The sequence below is a fragment of the Simochromis diagramma genome, unplaced genomic scaffold (genome assembly GCF_900408965.1).
Source record: "Simochromis diagramma unplaced genomic scaffold, fSimDia1.1 OVJJ01000205.1, whole genome shotgun sequence".
Taxonomy (NCBI): Eukaryota; Metazoa; Chordata; class Actinopteri; order Cichliformes; family Cichlidae; genus Simochromis; species Simochromis diagramma.
Window position 1 is genome coordinate 6,469,169 of NW_024386782.1, and position 23,719 is coordinate 6,492,887.

Below are 23,719 nucleotides of genomic sequence, written 5' to 3' on the forward strand. Positions count from 1 at the left end.
CCATCGACAAAGTGACATCCTCTGCATTCATGAGCACATCATCATCTGCTCTCCTCACCAGGAATTAGCCCTTCATCACTCAAATCTCACAGAAGCTTTAGAAGTGCTTAACTTTTATCTGTATGGGGCACTGAGACATGGCTGGGGCCATTTGAATCGGGTTAATAGGACAATATTACAACATTTTTCTTAAACTAATGGATGCAAATGGTAAATTCCCACTGGCAATTAATAAGTAACTTCAGCCTATTTCCCATCGAATTGCCTCAGCATTCATTTCATGACTATATCTGTGCAAAGTCATCCTTCACTGCCAGCTCCTAGTGACTCTCCTCTTTCTATCAGTGGCTGTATGGATTTTTTCCAAATGATAAATTGGACACAGGGAGCCGCTGAGGTGTGACCAGGTGTCAAAGGGGTATAGCTTTTTTGTCTTAAATGGTCCTAATTATGCTGAGGACCTTTAGAGCTGTTCCAATAGGCGCTGATAAAATGTTGTGGGATGTAACGCTACAATAATCAATGAAAGTAATGCAAAGCCCTCTGCATTAAATGTTTGTATTTTTTAAAGTAAAGTTGCTCCCTTATTTCAAAATCGACTGCATAAAATAAAATAGTCACGTTTCAGTGCTTCAGAGTTGCATCAGTGTTTGTCTGTCGTTCACCTTCTCTCTTTTGACTGAAGAAACGCACCGATTGTATCCCATCCATCACTTCCATCCATCCCTCCTCCCACTCTTCAAACCCAGAATCGAGTAACGGTTAATTTCTTTTCCACTCTCTCCTTTGGCACCGTGGAAGGCAGAAACTTTGCACCGCATAACGCAGACTGGCATCTTCCTCCAAGCGATTCCAAACGACTGATGCTCTTTCACGCGTTGAGAAAGTGGAGATGAACCAGTTCGACGCTTAAAGAGAGGCATTAAAAAAAGTTGTGGATGGTTACTTTCGCGCACAAATATTTAAAGGACTATTTTGTCTCCATAAGTTGCAGGGCTGTGCAGAAGCAGGTCAAATTCTTCCCTCAGCAAACCTATCCTCCGCAGGCAGGCTGGAAGACCATCCACCCGGGAGATCACAGCGAATCCGAAGAGCGCAGATGATCGCATCTGGTGTTTGTGGCGTCGCGCTGGTGCTGGGGTTGGTGGTTCTGATTCCGGTGGTGGTGAACTCCGCCGGAACTCCTGCCCGCTATGAGATGCTCGGATCCTGTCAAATGGTGTGCGACTCCCACGGGACCGCAGCTACGGCTACAGCCAAGGCAACCAACCCGATCAAAGACAACCGCCTGGTTCAGTCGCTTCCCACGTTCATTCAGGGTCCTCAAGGAGAGCCGGGACGCGTCGGGAGGATGGGTCCCAGGGGTCCGATGGGCGAACCCGGGCCACCTGGACCTGCCGGTCCTCCCGGGGAGAGGGGGCCACCTGGCCCTCCGGGTCTACCGGGGGCACCGGGAGCGAACGGGCCAAACGGTGCCATCAGTGCAGCCACTTACAACACCGTCCCCAAGATAGCCTTTTACGCAGGACTGAAGAAGCAGCACGAGGGATATGAAATACTGAAATTTGACGATGTTGTTACAAACCTTGGAAACCACTATGATCCCTCTAGCGGGAAATTCACCTGTTCGATACCGGGGATTTACTTCTTTGTTTACCATGTGCTGATGAGAGGCGGGGATGGAACAAGCATGTGGGCTGACCTCTGTAAAAACAACCAGGTAGGACAACTCACGATTGCTTTAAAAAAAATATTAAAAAAAAATTAACTTGATTATTTTGACATTAGTTTGCTTGCAAAAAATGTAGACTTTTTGAGATTTTTACGCACAAGTCGCAGAGCGACACTTCCTGGGTATTGTGAAACAAACAAAGTTACGTGGGGGATTTTTAAAGCTTCAAATCAAGATAAGACGTGGAGCTGTCCGCGGTTCTGATTTCGAAACGAAGCCGTTTCACAAACTGTCACATTTGCCTTTCAGGTGAGAGCCAGCGCCATCGCCCAAGACGCCGACCAGAACTACGACTACGCCAGCAACAGTGTGGTTCTTCACCTGGAGCCCGGGGACGAGATTTATATTAAGCTGGACGGCGGAAAGGCGCACGGGGGCAACAATAACAAGTACAGCACCTTCTCCGGCTTCATGTTGTACGCTGATTGAAACACGGACAGATCTGCTGAAGAGACGAGAAAGAGAGAGAGAGACTGGGAGGATAAAAGAGCTTCTCTGCATATAGCTTGCTTCACCGCTCGTGCTCAGTTCAATGTCAGCTGGATTATTAGAGGCAGAGCTCACCGTTTCTATAACTCGAACAGAATCAGCAGTGATGTGGAGGAGGTCATGCAAAAACAGAAAACTGTGCTGGGCAATAGCGACGAGCTGACAGTGTAATTACAAAACCAAAATAACAGTTTTAATTTGTACAGCACCCACTTGTACCCTTGTCACATTGATTAGTGTTGCTCGTGCTCCCTGAATGAAATGTCGTGCTTTATGAATTAAGTTTGCAGACGGTAGCTCGTGTGGTTACACATGTCCCTGTAGATGGAAAGTTTATAATGTGATGACTCACCTATAGGTGCAAATATGATATTATATATATATATATTCACATGACCGCTTACAGTGCTGTTAAACCATTTGTGTGCTTTATTTAAAGGCAAAAAAAAGAGTCACAGTGGGTGAAATTTGGATGAAAATGTTGAAAAGCTGTAGTTATGCATGTTTAATCAAAATGACGTTTTAACACTGTGCAACATTAAGAGACTTGACAAGAAAAAACTGTAAAGGGCCATTCGTACTGATGCACGAATTCATCAGTGTAACTCGTTTTTCTTGCGTGTGTCAACATGGCATCTGGTTGAGACAACATGGTGGTCTGGTGGTTAGTCACAAAACTGGACAGCCACCGCTGACAGAAATGTTATATAACGCTCATCAATCTGCTTGCTGATTATTAAACTCCTCCAGAGTCGACTGTCAATTCAGATGTAAAATGTAGTGCGGTATTAAATCCTGACGCTCACTTTGTAATCCTCCTCAGAAGATTAATCAAAGTTAGATAGTTGTTCACGCCGCACAGTCAGCTGTGGCGATCGCGCCATTGATCATGTGGCGAAGTCACCCTGCGAGGCCACCTGTTCCCAGATGAGAGGAGAACATGTCCTTCATCCGGGCCTGCCAGCCAGTCAGCCTCCCATAGACACGCAGACACCCACCGAGGGGCAACAGGACAACTCATCTAACACAGCCACATTGTGTCAAGAGCAGAGCAGCATACTGATTAGTAATGCGCTCATTATTTCCCTTCCATATAACGTGTTTGCATAAGTGTCGTCTACGAATACAAAGAGAGCAGCTATGACATTGAAATTACAAATAACAATAAAAAAAATTGAAAAAATCAATTAGCACCGTGTTTGTGAGCACCTGGAAATATTTATCTTGGATTGCAATCACACTTCTACTGACGAGCAAAAGATTTTCTCGTGCCATAACAGGCACCGTGGCCCTGCAAGGCCTCCTTTATTAATTTGCTTACAAAGTGAATCATGTATAATCACAAATATTTAAACAAAGAGAACATGTTTTGCACTAAAAGAGCCTCTATAAAAATCCAAAAGCCTGTAATTATTTTCCTTTGAAATATAATGGACGTTTTGTTTTGCTGAAAACGGTGAAATTAAAGAAAAATTTACATACAACGGTGGCAAGCCCGTTGCTGTATGAGCCCAAGAACACATTAATGCATGACTCCGGATCGTGATCAGTATTCATTACGAGTCGTCATCAGAAGATGAATAATAGCCGGGTGAATTCGCCCTCCTCGCGCCTCTATTTTTTTAATTATTTGAAGGTCAACCAGCATTTAGGATTGTCGATAAGGATCTTGTCCACCTGGTGCTGCGATATGCCCCTCGTCAGCATCTTTGGCACGATGTTCTTCAGGATGTGAGAGTAGCCGTGGCCGCCGTACTTGGTCAGGCGGTTCTTGGTGTGGATGTCATGAGCGATCACGATCTTGTCCTCATAGCCCTCCTTCACCAGAAACGCCAGGCTGAACACGAGAAAACAGTGGGGTGAAAAATGAGGGGCCTCGGTCTTTTAGCCTTCATTCATATATAGGAACAACATATATACATGAGCATAACTTATTCAGCTCTCTTAACGTTATGGGAAATTTGTGTTTCTATATAGCGTTACTTTAAAAAAACAACTACACGATGAGCTTTTCTTTATAGTGAAAGTAAAAGATTTAAGGTGGAGTTAAGCTCCAAACACAAGGATTTCTATTACTGGACTGGACACTGATTCCTGGAGGTTTCAAAATAGTGAACAACACGCACACACAGAAGAAATCCTTACTCACGCTTTCACTCTCTGGCTGTCGCTGGGCATGTCCACGTCCAGGTTGTATGGATAGTTCAGCATCTCAGTTCCAAAAAGATCATACTCCAGGTAACTCCCCAACTTAGCAAACTCCAGCAGCTCACCTTCATCCAATATCGTCCTTTAAAAAAGGCCAAAATAAAGCTGATAGTTAAGATGCTTTGTTTGGAAAAACGAAGCTGTTGCAAAGTTGCTTTCCAGATAATGATGCACGGCAGATCAGAAAAAAGATGGCGCTTTTTGAAATTTGAATTATCAATCCATGAAACCTGTTACCACTAATATTCATTCCTATTTTTCTGTAATTTGGCATACCTCAATCACTTTCTCCTCATTTCCCTTCCCTAATGAAAAGGCTTCTTGACATGCTCCCCTCCACTGAAACCATTTCTGATGAGGCTTCAGTGAACAGAAGGACCAGATGCATCTCTGAGGTCCTGTGTCAGACTTTTGTTGGATTTTTTCTTATGTCTTAAGTTCATGACTTTCACATATTGTTCATCTGCTGTACATACCACTTCTTCAGTTTCTTCAAGAATTTTTAAGATTCACTGCACATCATGCTGAGATATTCAAAAAGCTATCAGTTTTAGGCTAAGAGCAACCTTGTTTGTGTAAAAATAATACATTGTGCCTATCAAACTGTTTTATCTTTGACATTTTCATAGGTTCAACTAAAAAAGTTGGAACAAATTATGTGTTTTTGGCGGACTCGCAACAAATCCTAAAGATACAATTTAAAACTGGATCTTTGCTAAGTTGCATGTTATACACATACAACACTGATTCATCCCTTAATTTAGATGGGCCCGTGTTAAGTTAAGTAGTTAAAAAAGCATTCCTCTAAATATGGTCAGGTATACATATAAAAGGTATAAAATTACTGAAATAGCAGCCAAAGAAAAAGAAATGAGGGGTGTCTCAGGACTTTTTGGCCAGCTGGAACTCAAGTCTGAGAACCAGAAAGCCTTCAGCAGCTAAAAATTAGGAAATATGGAGCAAACAGCCTCATTTCAAGCAGTCACTGGCAACACAGTCTCACGAGCCTGACCAAGGACACCAAGGTCCAGGCTTTTTCCCCCTTCCATCTGCTAAATCACTAAAATGTATTAAGATACTGAAATAAAAAATGTTTCAAATTAAATGTCAGAGAGGGCACGTGTCACAGGAAATTGTGTGTTTGACAGGAAAAGGGCACCCTAATTTTCGCTGTATCTTAATGACTTTATTTTAGTGACATCTCACCTGTCTAGGTGAGACATAACAGTTTTGCTGATGTCACCCCCGGCCTCCTGGAGTATCCGAACGATCTCAGCTGGAGCGGCGTGATCCCTGCCAGGATGGATGATAACAGGACAGCCCAGCTGAGCCTGAGCGTGCGCCGAGGCTCGCAGCACCTTAGTCTCGCTCTCCGTGATGGGCCAGCTGGTGCCGATCTCACCGATCACACCACAACGGATGTCTGTGCCGTCAGCGCCGTGAAGGACCTCACTGATGATGATGTCTGTAAGCTGAAGGTCAGGAAATGAGGAGCTGGCGTGTGTTCATTTATTGAGAATACGTTTTCTAATTTCCCTCTTTCCCTTTACTAAGGATTGAAGGAGATGATGAAAGCATAGTTATAGTGTGTCTAAATATCGCTGAGTACGGTATTCTCAGGGTCATTCTCAGGAGTAGCTATCAAAAGACTAGACAACTTTGTCAGAAATCCATTCAAATCAATCAAAAGGTGTGAAAAAAAAATCCTCACATACTGAAACAAGCATGCTTAAAACTTTCTAACAAAGGTGTGTGAGCTCCAAACCCCACCACAAACTGGGACGCACCTTCTCCACACTCATTCCTTTGGTGGCCTCAGAGTGGGTGCAGTCCACGTAGTACCCTGCACCTGCAATGATGTGGACCCCGGTGTCCTTGGCCAGCTGTCGGAGGGTGGGAAGGTCCCGTTCGATTCCAGTGGTGGTGTTCTCCACTATCGTTCCCCCGCCGGCTCTCCTGTAGGCCAGCAGCTCGTCCCGCACAGCGGCAGTCTCCTGCTTCAGGAGCAGGTTCTCGGGGGAGCTGTACGGGTTTTGCCTGAGCCAGAACATGTGCTGCATCTGAAACGGGTTCTCTGCCACTGCCTCGTCTCCTGGGGGAGGGGGCGAGAAGCAGCACTCGAAGCTCATGGTCAGGTGCTCGTGGGTCATAGTACGGCCAAGCTGGTCTGGATCTACTAAACCCAGCACGGTCTGGACCCTCCCGCTCAACTCAGACATGATGCTATGAGGAGTGTTCAAGATTTCCCACAACCTGAAAAGACATACAGTATCATTTTTTATTTATTTTTTACATCTATTTTTTTACATCTCTCAGACAAATATTTCAGTTTTTATAGAAAGATCATTGAGATAATTGAGGAATTTGGTCATCCCATGACTGTAAAGCAGAGCTGCTCCTTTTCAAAAGTGACATTACCTACAATTTCATGTCTGCACCCACAAGGTTCAGGGCTTGCAAAATCACTAGCCCGACGTCCCGGGGCTAGCGATTTTTCCAGTCGGGCTACCAAAATCTATCTCTGCCCTGCCCCTCGGGCTATCATAGGAAGGAAAAATATATGTCAATGCTTTTGCATTCTTTCGGAAATGTAGCTGGGTAATTATGTCTTTGGCATCGGTGAGCCACTGTCAATATGTGACATTGAAATCGCGTTTGAATTTGCGCTTGTTTTTTGCTTTCACTTTGCAAATGTCCAGGTGCCTTCTTTTGGCGCACCGGCCGGTCACAACACCGGCGGGGGAAAAGTCACTCGGGTCAGAACATGGGGTGCCACCATCATCCCACTTCTGACACCAATGTGGCGAGCTCAGACAACGAGGAGACGGAGGTATCGTTTGGTCTTGCTTCCCGTGAGCTAGCCAGGGAGCACAGCCGTTTATTGACATCTGCAGAAGAACACTGCTGCTAGCTAACTGCTCAGCGCGGCAACCGCACAGCAACAACAACAACAATACACAGGGCGCCCTCTGACCCCGGAAGGACACACCGTCGCAGCGAGAGGGCGTCACCCGTCACTATGGCAACATAAACAAAACATAACTGTACAAACAGAACCCCGAACAGCCCTGACCCGCTACAATATGCTGCTGAGAATATAGCCCAGAAGAAGCGTATAGTATAGCTTTTATTTTGGAAAGAGCCATTTCTCTGTAATAAACTCTCTTTTCCAAAGATGAGTGATTCCTCAATCAGATACAGGTGTTACCGCGCCCGATCCGCGGCCCCGAACCGTAGTAAGGAAACCTCTGGCAGTTACTTGAAGGTTCCGTAACTGACTCGTAGCCGGCAACAGCTTACTATACAGGTCAACTCCGCTAGCAAAAAGATCGAAGGAGGCGTAGGAAACTGCTTCACCGAACTTTATTTCTTCTCTAAGGCACGAACACCGCTTACAGTGGGCTGAAACAGTTTACTCACAGCGAGCATCGCCGACACAACTCTGGCTGTCGAGGGAGTTATTATATTCCTTTTATTTATTTTCTTTTCGTCTCTTCTGTAGCTAACCGTTACTTTTTCCCCTTCTCCGCTCTCTCTCTTCACACACACACACACCAGGCAGTCCCGCTACACACATCCCGAATACATTTCCCATCAGGCTTCATCCTTAAAGGGCCATGCCTGTAACACAGGGCTTGCAAAATCGCTAGCCGACGTCCCGGGGCTAGCGATTTTTCCACTCGGGCTACCAAAATCTATCTCTGCCCTGCCCGTAGGGCTATTGTAGGAAGGAAAAATATATGTCAATGCTTTTGCATTCTTTCGGAAATGTAGCTGGGTAATTATGTCATTGGCATCGGTGAGCCACTGTCAATATGTGACATATTGAAATCGTGTTTGAATTTGCGCTTGTTTTTTGCTTTCACTTTGCAAATGTCCAGGTGCCTTCTTTTGGCGCACCGGCCGGTCACGACCGGCGGGGGAAAAGTCACTTGGGTCAGAACATGGGGTGCCACCATCATCCCACTTCTGACACCAATGTGGCGAGCTCAGACAACGAGGAGACGGAGGTATCGTTTGGTCTTGCTTCCCGTGAGCTAGCCAGGGAGCACAGCCGTTTATTGACATCTGCAGAAGAACACTGCCGCTAGCTAACTGCTCAGCGCGGCAACCGCACAGCAACAACAACAATACACAGGGCGCCCTCTGACCCCGGAAGGACACACCGTCGCAGCGAGAGGGCGTCACCCGTCACTATGGCAACATAAACAAAACATAACTGTACAAACAGAACCCCGAACAGCCCTGACCCGCTACAATATGCTGCTGAGAATATAGCCCAGAAGAAGCGTATAGTATTGCTTTTATTTCGGAAAGAGCCATTTCTCTGTAATAAACTCTCTTTTCCAAAGATGAGTGATTCCTCAATCAGATACAGGGCTCGCAAAATCGCTAGCTGACGTCCTGGGGCTACCAAAATCTATATCTGCCCTGCCCCTCGGGCTATTGTAGGAAGGAAAAATATATGTCAATGCTTTTGCATTCTTTCGGAAATGTAGCTGGGTAATTATGTCATTGGCATCGGTGAGCCACTGTCAATATGTGACATATTGAAATCGCGTTTGAATTTGCGCTTGTTTTTTGCTTTCACTTTGCAATCGCTGTGTATAGAGAGCCACAGTACTGATTGGTGAGTGATGATAATTTGCGCACCAATTCCTCTGACATCGTCTTATCAATCGTTAGCTTACTATGCAAACATGACAAGTGAAATCTCCCGCAGCAAGCTTAAACATATGAGAGGTTGATCGCGCAGAGAATTGCTGACCGTTATGTGTGTGTGTAAAAGCAGCAGGATATATATTTTAGTTCTGCTGAGCCAAATAAGACAGGTCAGGGTGAAGAAGTGACAGCCAAAGAAAAGCTTACCACAAAACGGAAAAGTTATGACAAATCAGACTATAAGGCAAAAAGAAAGTGCAGCTTTATGGTTTCATGGACAAAATAATTTCTGTGGCTGCAATATGACGAGCTATATAACCGGGGCTGCACATAAGTGGTCCGCAGGTGCGCATTCGCTGTCAAAAAAACAAAAAAAACAAAAGAAAAAACGCGCACAAGATATGAAGTTGCAACGCGTGTTTGCATACATAAGATTTTCTGGAGGACAGACATTTGTTTAAAACTCTTAAAGATGTCGAAGAAGCTCCTTTAAGCAATTACTTTGGTGTTCCTCCACCTCCAAAGAAATGTCAGGAGTCCGAACCACAAAAGAAGCGCGTATTCTCGGAAAAGTGGTTGCAGGAGGTGAGCTGGCTTCAAACAAATGATGAACGCACAGAGATGTGGTGCGGAATGTGCCGTGAAAATCCCACTCTAGCGGACAAAAACAGTGCTTTTTATATGGACGCAAACGCGCATTGCAACTTCTTATCTGGTGCGCGTCTTTTATTTTGACAGCGAATGCGCACATGCGGACCACTTATGTGCACCCGTGTAAATAACATAATGTTCTGCCGGGTGTGTTGTTGGTTTTCTCTCGATTTCTGAGTCGACAAGCGCCTTTGTTACTGGGACCAGTCATTTTAAGAAAGGCCCCCATTAGAATTCTAATAACCCATGAGAAATGCAAGAAATGCATTATTGCTCAGTCTGCAATATCTTTCCCAGAACAAACACCAATTGCAAATAACATACTAAAAATAAACCTGAAAAATCTGTTTAGAACAGCGTACTATGTTGCAAAGAGTGAACTACCACTGGCAAAATTTAGCAGTCTTTGCAAACTTCAAAAAGCAAATGGCCTAGATCTTGGTTCAACTTGTCTCTTACCCGTGACTTCGGCGGAAATTTCAAATTCAGGATCTGACACAGACTGATTCATGTCCTACACAGTTCTTACAAGTTCATAGAAATTTCTGTTCAATTAGAACCAAGTATTTGAGTTGATTATTGTAATTTTTATACAATGTTGTAATTTGTTTTTCAACAATTTTTTGATTAATGTTTTGTTTCCTTTACAATATTATACTTTAATGTATAATATTGTAAAGGAAACAAAACATCAATCAAAAAATTGCTCTCTTTTTTTATTCGGGCTACTTACATTTATTTTGGGCTACCAAAAACTGAAGAGTCCCTGCCCGAAGGGCTACCAGGGATTTTGAAATTTTGAGAGCCCTGAGGTTTATTTTCAACATAAAATACCAACTCATTTAAAAGAATCTCAAACTAGTTTTTACCTCGATATGACTACGCTGTACATGCCTTGCAGATGTAGCCGTGATTTACACAGGGGGAAACAATTATCTGATCCCCAGCTGAATTTGAAAGTTTGCTCACTTCCAAAGAAATGGGAGTTTCCCCTCAATGACCTCAATGTGCTTGGTGGTATGTTTTGGGTCATTTTTAATGCTGAATCTTCAGTGTTCTTGCTGGGAAAAGGAGGTTTTCGTCCAAGATATTACGGTGCATGGCCCCGTCCACTGACGTCCAAATTAATTTATAATTTATAATGCAATGTGATCTTTTTCTAGATCTTTGGTTGACATTCTGTCTCGCTCTATTAAAATGAAGCTTCCATTAAAATTAGAGACTGTTCATTTCTTTGTAAGTAAACAAACTTATACATTTCTGAGGGTCACTGACGTTGCTCAGCTTGTGAACACAAACAGCAGGCATCTTTCATTCCCACCTTTGGCTGCAGCAGGTCTGCTTCTTTCAGCTTCTGTTATCGACTCAATTCCTCGTATTTATTTAGGATTACTCATAGACTGTATATAAGAGGATTACCCACGACCCTTTACATAAAACATGATTTAAACCAGCACTGAGTAATAAATGGGCCGCTGTAGACCTGTCAATGTTTGCCACTGTCATCTGTTAGCAACTCCACCCTCTGAATGTGCACGCGCGGAAGACCCGAGCTGACCCTGAGAGCTGTTGTAGGCTTGACAGTCGCCGTCACGTGACCGCTGAGCCTGGTTACCGATCAGTGAAGCCAAATAACAACATCCATCCTTTGTTTTATAGTCCCCGTGTAAAGTTTCGGCCGTGCCGTGCAGCACTGTTACACATCAGGCACGTGTGTGAGTGCGTGTGTGTTGGCAAAAAGACAACGCATTCGCTCACTCTGCTGACTTTACAATGCATACCAGAGCGGGACCTTTGGACTGCCAAGTACAAACCCCGAGCCACACTTTGAAAAGTTGCATTTACTTACTCAAATCTTTGCTGTATGCTCGATGAAAAAAAAAAACCTTCAGACCAGCACTGTACGCGTTAAGTTGTTGCTCTACTGGAACAAAGTAAAACTGCTTCTATGTAAATAATGTGCAGCGGAGTCAGACCTGCAGCAGTATATTTAGGGGATTTAAACTTTCACCGAGCTTTATAATAAACTGTATATAAACTGTAAGACAAACAGTCTGCTAGACCTTGTTTCTGCTCACTTCAGCCCACCTCCTCCTTCAGCCGAGTACAGATAGCTGCTTTGACAGGTTAGCCGAACGCCTTCGGTGATCATCGCGAGACATCGCGAGAATACGCTTCTTGTAGCATATAACAGGGAGAGCAACAAAGTTTGTTGAAATATAGCGCCAAATCACAACAGCGGTAACCTCGGTGCGCTTTATTTTGTAAGGTAGATCCTTCAATAATACAGAGAACACCCCCAACAATCAAGCAACACCCTAGAGCAATTAATTTATTGTAATTTTTTGTATTGAAGCAGCTATCTTCTATTTTTATTTTATTTTATTTTTTACATCCATCCAACTTTTATCTGATCAGGTAAGGTTAACTCAGAGGTTCCCAAAGTGTGGGGCCCGCCCCCTAGGGGGCGCAGTATGAAAAGGAAAAGAAAAAACACTTGGACACTGCTAGCATAATGGACAGGTCTTTTGACGGGGCTCCCACACAAACGCAAAGCAGGGGATGAAGCATAGCCAAATATGTTTTCAAACAAACTTCCTTCTAAGCCAAAGACTAGAAAATATGGTGAAGCATATCTTCCCTTTGGCTTCACCTGCACAAGTGCCAAGGTAGGTCTCCCCTGCAGAATTAGTTTTCTCTGTCGGGAGCACGCATTGGGTTCTCCAAATCATGGACAAACAGTATCCCACATTCTTGATTTTTAGTTCACAAACACTTCTTGTAACCACTAACTATTCTTGACATTTTGGAGATGTTAGCTCTTTATATAATAATAATACAGTGGGATACAAATAATATCAGACTGATCCTGCTGTAATTTGTTCCCCCGGTTCAAATCACAGACAAACAGCATCCCATCCCACAGTTGTTTATGTTTTTAAACCCATTTTGCACAGAGAGGCATTTTTAAAAAAATGTATTGATAGCAATGTTGAATATTATTACACAGGAAAAAAAAACAACTACATGTAAAATAATTACACCGTGACGCCTCTGCCTTTCTAAATGGAGGGACAGTAACTGCGTGTGTATATGTAAGCGTGTAAAAACTGCAGATAGTCAGATTAACAGTATTTTGTCTCTATCTGCCATTCTGCAATTCATCTCATGTAAACAATAACGTGGCAACATGTTACCAATTTCAATGGAATTTGAAAACAAAATATGGGTGTGTGTGTGGTAGGAGGGTGTGTTTGGGGGGGGGGGGGGGTTACAACATTTTTCTTGTAAAACAAAGGGGGGCCCAGCAAAAAAAAGTTTGGGAACCACTGGGGTAACTAAAGCTCATCCCAGCTGATTGTGAGTTGGACCTTAAAATGGACCTTAAAAAGACTAATCAAAAGTGTTATTAAAACACTTTATAAACCTCTTATAGATGGCGATTAATGAAATGTTAACACCAGTTTATTTTGAAAGCATGAGCAATTTAACAGATTTATTCACGTAACCACATCAAATGGGAGGACATATGAAGATGATGCAGGCTTCGGCAGACAGACTGTGACTCTTTCTGTTTGCTCTTCACTCAGCAGATGGTCTCCACAGCAGCATTTGGTCTGCTGGTGCAGGGAACTGCCCTGTGAGCACTCACCATAGCTCTGGCCGTCCCTGCAAATGGTTTGGCTAAATCACATGATGCAGGGGCCCGTGGCATCCATTTGTCAACAAGATGACTCCATAGATCAGAATGATAACATATGGGACTGGGTTCGGTTTTCATGTTCAGAGTGAATAAATGGCCATATGGCTGTGGTGGGTTTTTTGTGTTTATTTTTTCATTTATTTATTTTTTAAGCCCCACGGCAGACTGGCAACCTGTCCAGGGTGTATCCTGCCTCTCGCCCTAAGACAGCTGGGATAGGCTCTCTGCCGCGACCCTGACAAGGATAAGCGGAAAAGGATGGATGGATGGATGGATGGATGTTTATTTTTTTTGTCTTGCTCTAACCCAACTGTGGTTCAAACAGGATTGTTTAGGTTTTATTTCATCACCTCTAGATCCTTGTTCCACTTGAAGTTGAAGTTGTGTCCTTTGGACTAAAAATTGTGGAAACCCCACTTATTTTTATCTATTTCTATCACGTTTTATGTCTCTATCTTCCTTAGTTTACTCTGTTGTCTATTCATTAGCATTTAATGAAATAAAAACTCTTAACAATAAATAAAGGAGAAACATTTTGACTCAGTTTTACTCCCCAAAACAGGCACTCAAAATGAGACCAAAATACACGACAAATCGCAGAAATATACAAAAATGAACCTTACACAAAAAAGCACATATATATATATATTTAAAGAAAACCAACCAATATTACTTATAGTAAGCTGAGAAACAAAATCAATGCTGCCAGCCACCGTGACAGCAACTACATAAGCACATAAAATAATCAGGCAAAGTAGCAGGAATACAGAATAAAGGTAGTGAGTCAAAATATAAGGATTTTTCCAGTGCTGTTACTCATGAGCCCATACCATACCACTGCAGGGTTCCTCATTACAAGAGAAGATGTCACCTCCCGTTCATCTGCATGGATGACATATTTCTGAGGGTCATAACCAGAGGGAGATTCTCTGGCATGAGTAAAACCATCTCTCATGTGGACTTATACTTCCCGAGGCCCAGCTCAGCCTTTAACAAGCATTTAAAATAGATATATAGTTTGATTTTATGGAGATAATGTTCTTCTTGGGCAGTTGTTCAGTCCTGATCAGAACCATCAGATTTGAAAAGTAGAGTGCAGGCTGTTCTTTTTCCGGTTTGGAATGATTGTACAGCATACATCTTTAATCACATGAATTGGTTTGAATTTGTTTTGGATTTTCTCTAATCCACACAGGGTCCAGACCCTACACCTCCACTAATATTTGGTCAAATGTCCCTTAGCAAGTTACAACTTGAAAAGACGCTTCAGGCATAACTGTGGCTCGATATTTGACAATTCTTCTTGGCAGAATTGGTAGAGTTTAAATCAGTTTGAGGCAGATTTTAAGGATAACCTACACATTTTCAATAGGATTGCACTCTGGGTTTTGGAAAAGCAATTCCATCAGCTTAATGCTTGGCTGCTTTATCCATTACAAAACCAGTTTTGATGCATTTGGCATCATTGTCCTTTTGGAGCACCCAGTTGTGTCCAAGTTATCTCCATCTAGCTGTTGATTTGATGTGAAGTTGAAGAATTTCATTATTCCGTCCATTTTGGGGATGATGTTGTCACCACCATGCTGGACAACTGGTACAGTGTTCTTGGGTTTGAAAGCGTCACCTTTACTCTTCCAAAAATACTTCTTGTCATTGTGACCAAATAGCTCAATCTTTGTCTTGGCTGGCCAGAAAACTTTTCACCAGAAGGCATTTGGCTTTACCACGTGGACAGCTGTAAATATCAGTCGAACTTGAAGGTGTCAATTTTCATGCAGTGCTTTATTTTTTTGGTCAGCATCCCCTCAGTCCATGGTGAAAACTCTCCTCACTGTGGACAGTGACAATGGTGTTCCAGCAGTTTCCAGTTCATGGCAGGCTTGAGTCTTGGTGGCTCTTTGGTTATTCCTGAACATCCTAACAAATTTCCTCTCATCTGAGGGTCACAGTTTGGATCTTCTTCCAGACCATGGCAAAGTGATGACAGATCCAAATCACTTCTACTTATGTAAAACAGTTTGAAAAAATGATCCTGGAATCTGCAGTTGTTTGGAAATACCAATAACCAATTCTTTTTATGGTGGCAAAGAGAAACAACCAGTTGTAGTTGATCATGATCACTAATGAAAAGTTAATAGATCTTGTTGAGTTGAAAGACTGTAGAACCTTCAACATCACACAATATTAATGTGAGTTTTACCCAGTGTGGATAAAAGAAAATCCAAAATAAATTCAAATTTGTGCCCCCAGTTCTTCTTTGTTTTTGTTTTTTTTAAGTCATTAAAGATGCATGCTGTACAATAATTCCACCCTGGAAAAAGTTTTTAAAAAAAATCACTGAAAGCCCAAACTTACCACCGCGATCGCGCCAATGAATAGTGTATGGAAACGTATTCTTAATCTTATTTTCATTTCTCCTTTTTTCACTGTAATTTAGATATAAATTCAAGATATGATTGCGCATAACCTAAAATCATTGCTGTGACTGCTAAAAACCCTCTGAGACTGGACTTCAGGCAGTATGCGGAGCAGAAAATCGGACAAATGTTGTGCTCTGGCGCCCTCTGGAGGCCAATTAAGGGAACATCAATTGTAGTTTTATGTGAAAGGCAAAAGATAAAATGCTTTAATCGTTTTAAATACCCACTGTTGTCCACTGATGTAAGTGAATATACACATAGCTGTACTCTTGCCTGAGGGGGGGGACTGTGGTTCTTTCAGTCAATAACTCTGATGTGAATGACAATAAAAGCTGTGGCGGCCTGATTGTTGTTTCTGGTCTGTGTCACATTTTCAGGCTGGTTAGGCTGACCAGTGCTTCAGGCTCTGTGAATCAATAAATTAGTGTCAAGAAATAAAAGTGAGACAATGCATTATGAGGACAATGAACTGTGATGTACCGCAAAACTCACCCTCAAGTAGCTACAAAATTCAGGCAGAGGCAGAGGTTTCTTGATGGTCCACAGACAAGAAAATGTGACTGAACACTGACCTTCCATTCAGGTTTTATTCATTAAGATTGTTATATCATTTAAAAGACACATCCTCATTATGCCTTTCTTCATGCCTGGTTTGATTTAATGGCAGGAAATACATAAATCCAACTAAAGTAGAAGAGAAAGTACATCTATAAAGATTCACCATACAGCATCTGAAACACTGGATATCAGTTGAGTATCAGCTACAGCTTACGCATTAATAAGTCACTGTAACAGTCACCACTCATTTGTGAAGGCTTTCCACAAGATCTTGATCTCTAGCTGCAGGGCTTTTTATCCATTACATCATCAGACGCATCAGTGAGTTCAGTCTGATGTTAGCTTGTTAAAGCATGGCTCGCAGTGTACTTTATATTTAAGTGTATTGTGGTAGATGTGCATGCCTCAGGGTTGTGTGCATGCTCTTGGTTCTTTGTTTGCCAAAGAAAGTCAACTCTTTTTTTTTGAAACGAACCGCTTTTGTGTGCAGGAACACTTGAAACAGGAGATGTTAAAGCTCAGTTTGAGATCTTTTTCAGCCAGAGGGCCCAAAAAAAGAAAAAAAGAGATAACTGAAGTGAAATATAGTACCGAGTTATGTTAAATTTCCTGAATCTGATAAACACGACAGACTGTTTAAAAAAAAACAAAAAAAACCAAACGGCTGTGTGCCCACACAGACGGTCAGAGAGAGTCCATGTTTCAAAAAAGTTTCTGTTGGAATCCAATTAAATATGAGTCCAGACTGGAGATTCAACATAATGCTGCTTTTACTGATTTTAGGGGTTTTGTTTTCTTTTAGGGATAAAGAGATTTAAACTTGAAACACAATATTGTGTAAAATATTAATACAAGCAATCATTTTAAATCATCATGATGCACCGACTGTTTCTTCTTGCACTGTGCGATGGGACGCTGATTAGAGGTTTCTAAAGTCCATGAAAATGTACTTTCTTACTGTAAATCCCAATCGATTTCTATGAAAGAGGCCATGAATTTTGCATAAAGCATCATGCTAATCCTTTCATCACAGGTCCACATGACAAGTTGATGGTCTTCAAGTTGCTTCTGATCATGTGATCTCCAATATAAAAACCAACTGGGTAAACATCCTTCCAGTTCAGCTTCTGGAGCAAAAAAAAAAACTTCATCATGGCTCCGAAAGCTTTGGTTGTGGTTTGTGCTCTGTTTATGGGAATGTGCATCATCACAACAGGAAGACCTGCAGTTGCAGCACATGCCTCCTGCAAGATTATCTGGTAAGAGTTAATTTATCCATGACTGGACAGACTTCAGATTTCCTTCTTTTAGCCAACAGTGATTGATAGATAGATTACATGATAGACTTTTTCTTTTTTTTATTCTGTGCCCAGGTTATTTGGAGTCCTGTGTGATAAAGTTAGCCTCACCATTGTGACACAGATTAAAGCCATGGGTTCATACAAGGTCAGAAGACTGCTAAAGTATTGTGTTCTTTTTGTAGGGTGAAATAAATATTTATAAATAAAAAAAACATTTGACTGAATTTCCATTCCAGCTGGGCCCTGTGACTCCATTCCTAATCCAGGCCACACTTCTGCACTCGGTCAGGTCGAGAGCGTTAACTTCACCATGATCTTCACATCTATGAGCCTGGGCTGCCATGTAGAGGTAAAAGATGTTTTCCTCCACCTGATCAACACCTGATCAACACAAGATGATCTCTGACTTAACTCTGGTGCAAAATGTGCTAAACATGCTTGTTTTGATTACTGATCAGGGTTCATCTGTGTCTGCATTTTGGTACAGCTTGTTTGACAATGGCACTAATTACTGCAATCTGCACAATGTAATACAAGGCACGTTTTCACACACTCTGACTGGATTCATTCTTACGCTAATATTAAGCTCTAATGTTTCTTATACGCAAAGAAAACCTTCCACACAAAGAAAATCCAGTTCGAATCCAAACCTATGATGTGTAAATGAGTTCGGTAACTGTCTGTCTTACCTTTTTGTCTTCTATCTGGATAGGAAGTGGACTTACCAAAGCACCAGGCTTTATTGAGTTCACTAATGAGTGGCTCTGCCTCAGATTTGGAGTGGCTCTGCCTGCAAATAATCAGGAGATTTGAAGTGATCTGTCACCGTAACTGGAATTTCTGACAATATTTCAAACAATAAGAAGAGGTTCACTGAAATCAAAGCCACTGTTTCTGCGTTAGCAAGGGAACTTCTTCTCTGAATGGTTTGGTTTTGAGTAATCTGTCTCAGCTCATGTTTGCATTTGCTGCTGCAAATATGTGTGATTTTATTTTAAAAAGTTTCATCTTATCCATCTATATTATACTTATTTTTCACTGAAAGATGACAAATGTTCCAAAAATAAGAATTCAAATGTGCCAGCATGAACTTACTTGGAGCACAAATCAGAAGCATGATAACGCAAGACCTCTTTATCACGTTCATAAAAAGAGGTAATAATAGACTAACTGCCTTAAGTGGCAAACAAACACCTTACTGACAATAAACAATAATCCTTTATTCTCTATTTTCATTCAGTTTTAATTTAAGGCATATAAAGTCCAGAGCGTTGGTCATTTTGAATATATTAAAAACCTTAAATGTTGTAAATAAATAATAGTAAAAAACAAACACAAGACCATTAACAGACTCCCCCCCCCCCCCCACCTACAGCATGCTGTGCTCTGACTCTCACAGGCTTCGGGTCATGCTGAGCAGATTTATTGGATTTTCTTTAAGAACAGCTCAGTTATTAGCCTCACAGAGTTAGGGTTCACAATTATTAAGAATTATTGACAACTCTTAGTTGAATTTCTGTAAACACTGTTATCATTTGCTTGATTTTGCAAGTCTTGGCTTCATCGTCTGTGTTTTCTCAGCGGCATTGTTTTTTTGTTTTTTTTGCTTTATTCCTGTTAATCTGATAGCAATCAAGCATCAAATCAAACATGCTGGCCTGCAAAAGCCGCCTGGTCAAAAGTCAGAACAGCAATCTTAGTTGGTCACAGCATGTAATATTCTCATCTCTTATCTTCTCTTCACTTCACTAAACTGTGAACGGGTTCGACGAGAGGTCGCCCGACAGCGACTATAAAGTGATTATACACATAAAAGAGTAGGAGCGCAACACTCTGATTTTGTCATGCAAGCCACAAGATTCTTGAGCAGTAGGAAAACAACCGGTCATGGTCGGTTTCATTTGTTTTCCTTATCAGAAGAATTCTCCTCTGCCTTCTGGCTGAACACAATCAGGAGGCAGTTAGTCAATCTGATTGGTGTATTATTGTTGCGAGATCAGGCTTTAAGGAGGAGGTAATATGTTGTTACAGGCTCGTAGATCTTCACTGTAGTGTCAGTGTCTTCATTTATCCAGGCAACCAGAAAGCAGCCAGCACTCCAAACCTGAAATGATTAGCTGATCAATGAGGTAGAAATTTGGAAAAAAAAAAAAATCAGTGGGAGTTTTTTCTTCAGTTGGTTAAAAGTGCTGTCAAAATAGGTTGGGATCAGCTTGTCCTTTAGGTGGAATAAAGCTGAATTACCCAGTTTATAATCCAACCATGTGTAAAAGTATACTCCGTGTTCCACTCCTTTTGACCTTTTGACAAAACTTTTCCCCCCATTTTGAAATAACGATCTTGAGAAATGTACAAGAAATAAAATTCACTTGGGTTCGATGTTTATGAGCACCATTGACTTGAACTGGAACAGAAAAGTCAAATTCTCAGCCCAGAGGATATTTGGGCTTTCTGGTGATTTATTGGTTTGAGATTGTGGTTTAAGGGGCATAAAATCTGATGTTTTACTGATATTTTCAGTACTAGTACATCCCTACTGTACAATGCAGTTCGGTCTGTTTGTGCTGTCGGCAAACTGATATACTTAATCACTTAGAAAGGGGAATAAATACAGGTGGTGCAACTTGTTTAAATAGATATGATGTGTATAAACACTGTATTTTTATATACATCAAAACGCATTTGCATTTACGTATGACTGAGAAACCACATATGCAACCATAGTGAAAGTTATGGTTGTATATTGTATGTCCACTGAACAAGTGGATGACAAAGAAGTGGCAGGCCAAAAAAACAACAACAACAACAAAAAAAAAAAGCCCACTGCAGTGGTTGAGCATTATTTGAAAGTCACGTGCTTAAGAAATAGGGGGGAGAAAAATCAGAACCTCAGAGATGTATCTGAGGCCCTGAGTGAAGTGCTCTAATGGACCCTTCAGTTGGATCAACTGAAGGGTCCATTAGAGCACTTCACTCTCGTACTGCAGGCTTACTTGTTGTTCCTAGAGTATTTAAAAGCAGAATGGGAGGGAGAGCCTTTAGTTTTCAGGCCCCTCTTTTGTGGAGGGGTATTGAGTGTTCCTTCTTCAGTCACTTGTCTCACTGTCTATGCGTTAATAGACCTCCCTCTAATGAATCATACTTGTTATTAAGCTCAGTCTCTCTCCCACAGCATGTCTTTTGTCCTGTCTACCTCCTCTCACCCCAACCAGTCGCAGCAGATGGCCCCGCCCCTCCCTGAGCCTGGTTCTGCTGGAGGTTTCTTCCTGTTAAAAGGGAGTTTTTCCTTCCCACTGTCACCTTGCTAATAGGGGCTCATATGATTGTGGGGTTTTCTCTGTATGTATTATTGTAGGGTTTGCCTTACAATATAAAGCACCTCGAGGCGATTGTTGTTGTGATTTGGAGCTGTATAAATAAAATTGAATTTAACTGATTTGGACTATTTACTACAGAAATGTTCTCAGTAGAAAGGAGACTGTTTCATTAAGGAAAGGGAACAGGAGGAAAATACTGAGGTATGACAAGTTACACCTTAAACATCATACATTTGACAAAATGAGTCAGGTTTACAGAGCATAGCTACGGATCCAGAGCTCACATCAGCGCAGATTTAAAAATTGCACTTTTTCTTTTACACAGTTTTGCTACAGTGTATCAACTGTAGCAAAACTACAACATTACCAAAGTCAAGCCCATGCTCTCATCGTAAGTAAATGAGGCTTCTTACTAAAATCAAATCAATGTTTATGGAAATTATTTTTCCATACTGTAATACTTTCATGATGGTTCCCAGTTGATTTTGTGGCTCAGGAGGTCTATTAAGAAGGTCAGCAGTTCAATCGCTGCTTCCCAGTCAGCATGCTGAAGTGTCTTTGGGCAATGTACCAAACTCCAAATTGCCTCTGATGCTTCTATCAGTGTGTGAGTGTGTGTCTGAAGGATAAAGTGTGTATGCATGAAAGCAGTGTGCAAATATGAGCAGCAGTATGCACATTCACATAAGTCATTCCTGTTTTATAAAAGATACTCACCTGTCAGCCAGTTTTAGAGGCTGCGGTGGTTGGGGCCACTGGATATGAGAATACGAGAGAAGCAGGATGACCCTGTATAGGAAGAAGGTTAAAATAATAATGTTTTATGTCCTATTTACTTGATTTAAAGGACTGACTTATAAAAACACTGCCACCACCTGTTTTTTACAGTTTATCTGATCATTGCATTGTCTGACCTTTGGGTGAACTTACTGGGATGTCCACTCATAAGAAGATTGTCAGCAGTCTGGAATGTTTTCCACATGTGAATAATCCTTCTCAGTGTATAATAAAGAACTTCAAAATGTGTTGGAAATGACCTTATGACCCTTTCCAGATTGCTGGGTAAAAACAGTTGCTTAATGTCTTTCCTCCTTGGCATTGTGTTACTCTCCTCCTCTCCTTTCAGACCAGCCAAATGCCAAAACTTCTGCTTTTATATAAGCTGCTGATGTCCTGGCTGTTACTTACCCTCTTAACGCCATTGGAAGCTGTAATGGTATGTTTAATTTTTGACACTCTGCTTCTGAATTCTGGCTTCATGTTTGTTGAATAAATATTGATGTAATGTAATTTTTCCTGTGTTCTGAGGATGTATTTAAATTTTAAGCTCAGATTATTTTTATGCCATCTTATGTAAAACCTTTGAACTTTTTTACCACGACTTTACAGCGATTCACCTGGAAAAAACAAACAAACAAACAAAAAAACAGGACTGTAAATCACAACTAATCATAAATGTTTGTTGCTGTCATGTGATTACTGAATCGCTCACAATTAAATGTGTCACGTTCAGACGTCCTGTTTGAGAGAAGTAAGGCAGTGGCTGTCTGAGCCTCACGGGTACTGCTCCACTTTAACTGCATGATGAAATCATGTCCTCTCCTGTCCTCAGCACTATCAGCCATCGCCGCGGCTTAAACGTGGCCTAAGAGTAAATTTAATCAGGATATTCTCATTTGCCCAAGTCAAACCACAGTTGACAGTGACTAATGTGAAAACCCAGTTCTACTACCCTGTATTAATCCACACTGTGAGGATCAGAAGAGGGCAGTGACAGTCTGCTTTTGTAAAGATGTAAAGAGATTTCTGTAAATCTCTTTACATTAAAGAGATTTTATCGGTTATTTAAGTCAATTTAAATACTTAATGCTCAACCTGTAGAGCCTCATTGAAAATAAACAAAAGAAGATTAGACCAAGTAATTTCTTCTCTGTACTTTATCAGGCTTTTTGGGTGGCAAGTTTGTATCCCAGGCAAAACCAGTAGTTGGTTAATGCCATGAAGTCCAATGCAGAGGTGAGTTCACTTACTAGAATCAAAATGAATTATTTAGGATGTTCCACCTTCTTCCAAATAATCAAATAGTATGTGTTTATTCAAAAAGATCCTGGCTAGTACTCTCACCTGACAGCAGGTTGGGCACGTTGCTGTAACTGTTATTAAGAATGCTGCTGAATCCATAAGAAGTAGACTGGGCTTGGAAAGTCATTAAAGTACATAAACAGATCAATACAGAACTCGTACGCATTCGCATATCATAGAGGCAAATTAGAGCTTCCTGGTAGGTGGAGTTAATTATTACAACTGGGAGCACCTGGCCAGTCTCCCTGGGCATCTAAAAGTTTGTTTGGTTGGCTGCGGCCTGGTTATTTTAGGTTTTCCTCACACATAACACTCTGCGCCTAACACTCACTCACTCTTCCAACTGCTGACACACTGGTGAAACTGATGAACGCATGTTATGAACTTCATTATGATTTATGATTAATAAAGTGAATCTCCCAATATTTGTTTAGGAAAAAACTGACATATAACCAACACCAACCAAACACACAGATACTCAGCTCAAAGAAATTGTTAATCTGTTTCAGCTGCTTTGGTGTTAATGGAATAAAAGCAGGTGCACTAGAGGGGCAACAATGAGAAAACCCCCTAAACAGGAACAGTTTTGTCTTTTC

General features: G+C 41.6%; 2 protein-coding genes across 5 annotated transcripts; one reads left to right on the forward strand and one right to left on the reverse strand.

The window, feature by feature from the left end:
* The first annotated feature begins 800 nt into the window (after positions 1–800).
* c1ql3b (complement component 1, q subcomponent-like 3b) lies at positions 801–3,298 on the forward strand. The gene is made up of 2 exons (XM_040019024.1): positions 801–1,720; positions 1,982–3,298. The coding sequence occupies exons 1-2, from the start codon at positions 1,100–1,102 to the stop codon at positions 2,159–2,161; spliced, it is 801 nt and encodes a 266-aa protein (XP_039874958.1). The 5' UTR covers positions 801–1,099; the 3' UTR covers positions 2,162–3,298.
* Positions 3,299–3,480: 182 nt separating this feature from the next.
* pter (phosphotriesterase related) lies at positions 3,481–11,915 on the reverse strand. Of its 4 annotated transcripts, none has more exons than XM_040019014.1 (5): positions 11,806–11,915; positions 6,217–6,682; positions 5,636–5,901; positions 4,371–4,511; positions 3,481–4,058 (listed from the first exon to the last, which is right to left on the reverse strand). In XM_040019014.1, the coding sequence occupies exons 2-5, from the start codon at positions 6,646–6,648 to the stop codon at positions 3,848–3,850; spliced, it is 1,050 nt and encodes a 349-aa protein (XP_039874948.1). In that variant the 5' UTR covers positions 6,649–6,682; positions 11,806–11,915; the 3' UTR covers positions 3,481–3,847. The 4 variants fall into 4 exon arrangements, with proteins under 4 accessions (XP_039874948.1, XP_039874938.1, XP_039874929.1 ...); XM_040019004.1 differs by having other exon boundaries at positions 11,592–11,877; XM_040018995.1 differs by having other exon boundaries at positions 11,821–11,865.
* Positions 11,916–23,719: the final 11,804 nt, after the last annotated feature.

What these genes read in the sequence shown, in the direction of transcription:
- c1ql3b (XM_040019024.1), top strand. Translation starts at nt 1,100, where the DNA reads ATGATCGCATCTGGTGTTTGTGGCGTCGCGCTGGTGCTGGGGTTGGTG. An exon ending in ACCTCTGTAAAAACAACCAG is followed by an intron (nt 1,721 to 1,981) that starts GTAGGACAACTC and finishes TTTGCCTTTCAG; the next exon opens with GTGAGAGCCAGCGCCATCGC.
- pter (XM_040018986.1), bottom strand. Translation starts at nt 10,775, where the DNA reads ATGACCCAAAACATACCACCAAGCACATTGAGGTCATTGAGGGGAAAC. An exon ending in AAGGAATGAGTGTGGAGAAG is followed by an intron (nt 5,902 to 6,216) that starts GTGCGTCCCAGT and finishes CCTGACCTTCAG; the next exon opens with CTTACAGACATCATCATCAG. An exon ending in GACAGCCAGAGAGTGAAAGC is followed by an intron (nt 4,059 to 4,370) that starts GTGAGTAAGGAT and finishes TCTCGTGTTCAG; the next exon opens with CCTGGCGTTTCTGGTGAAGG.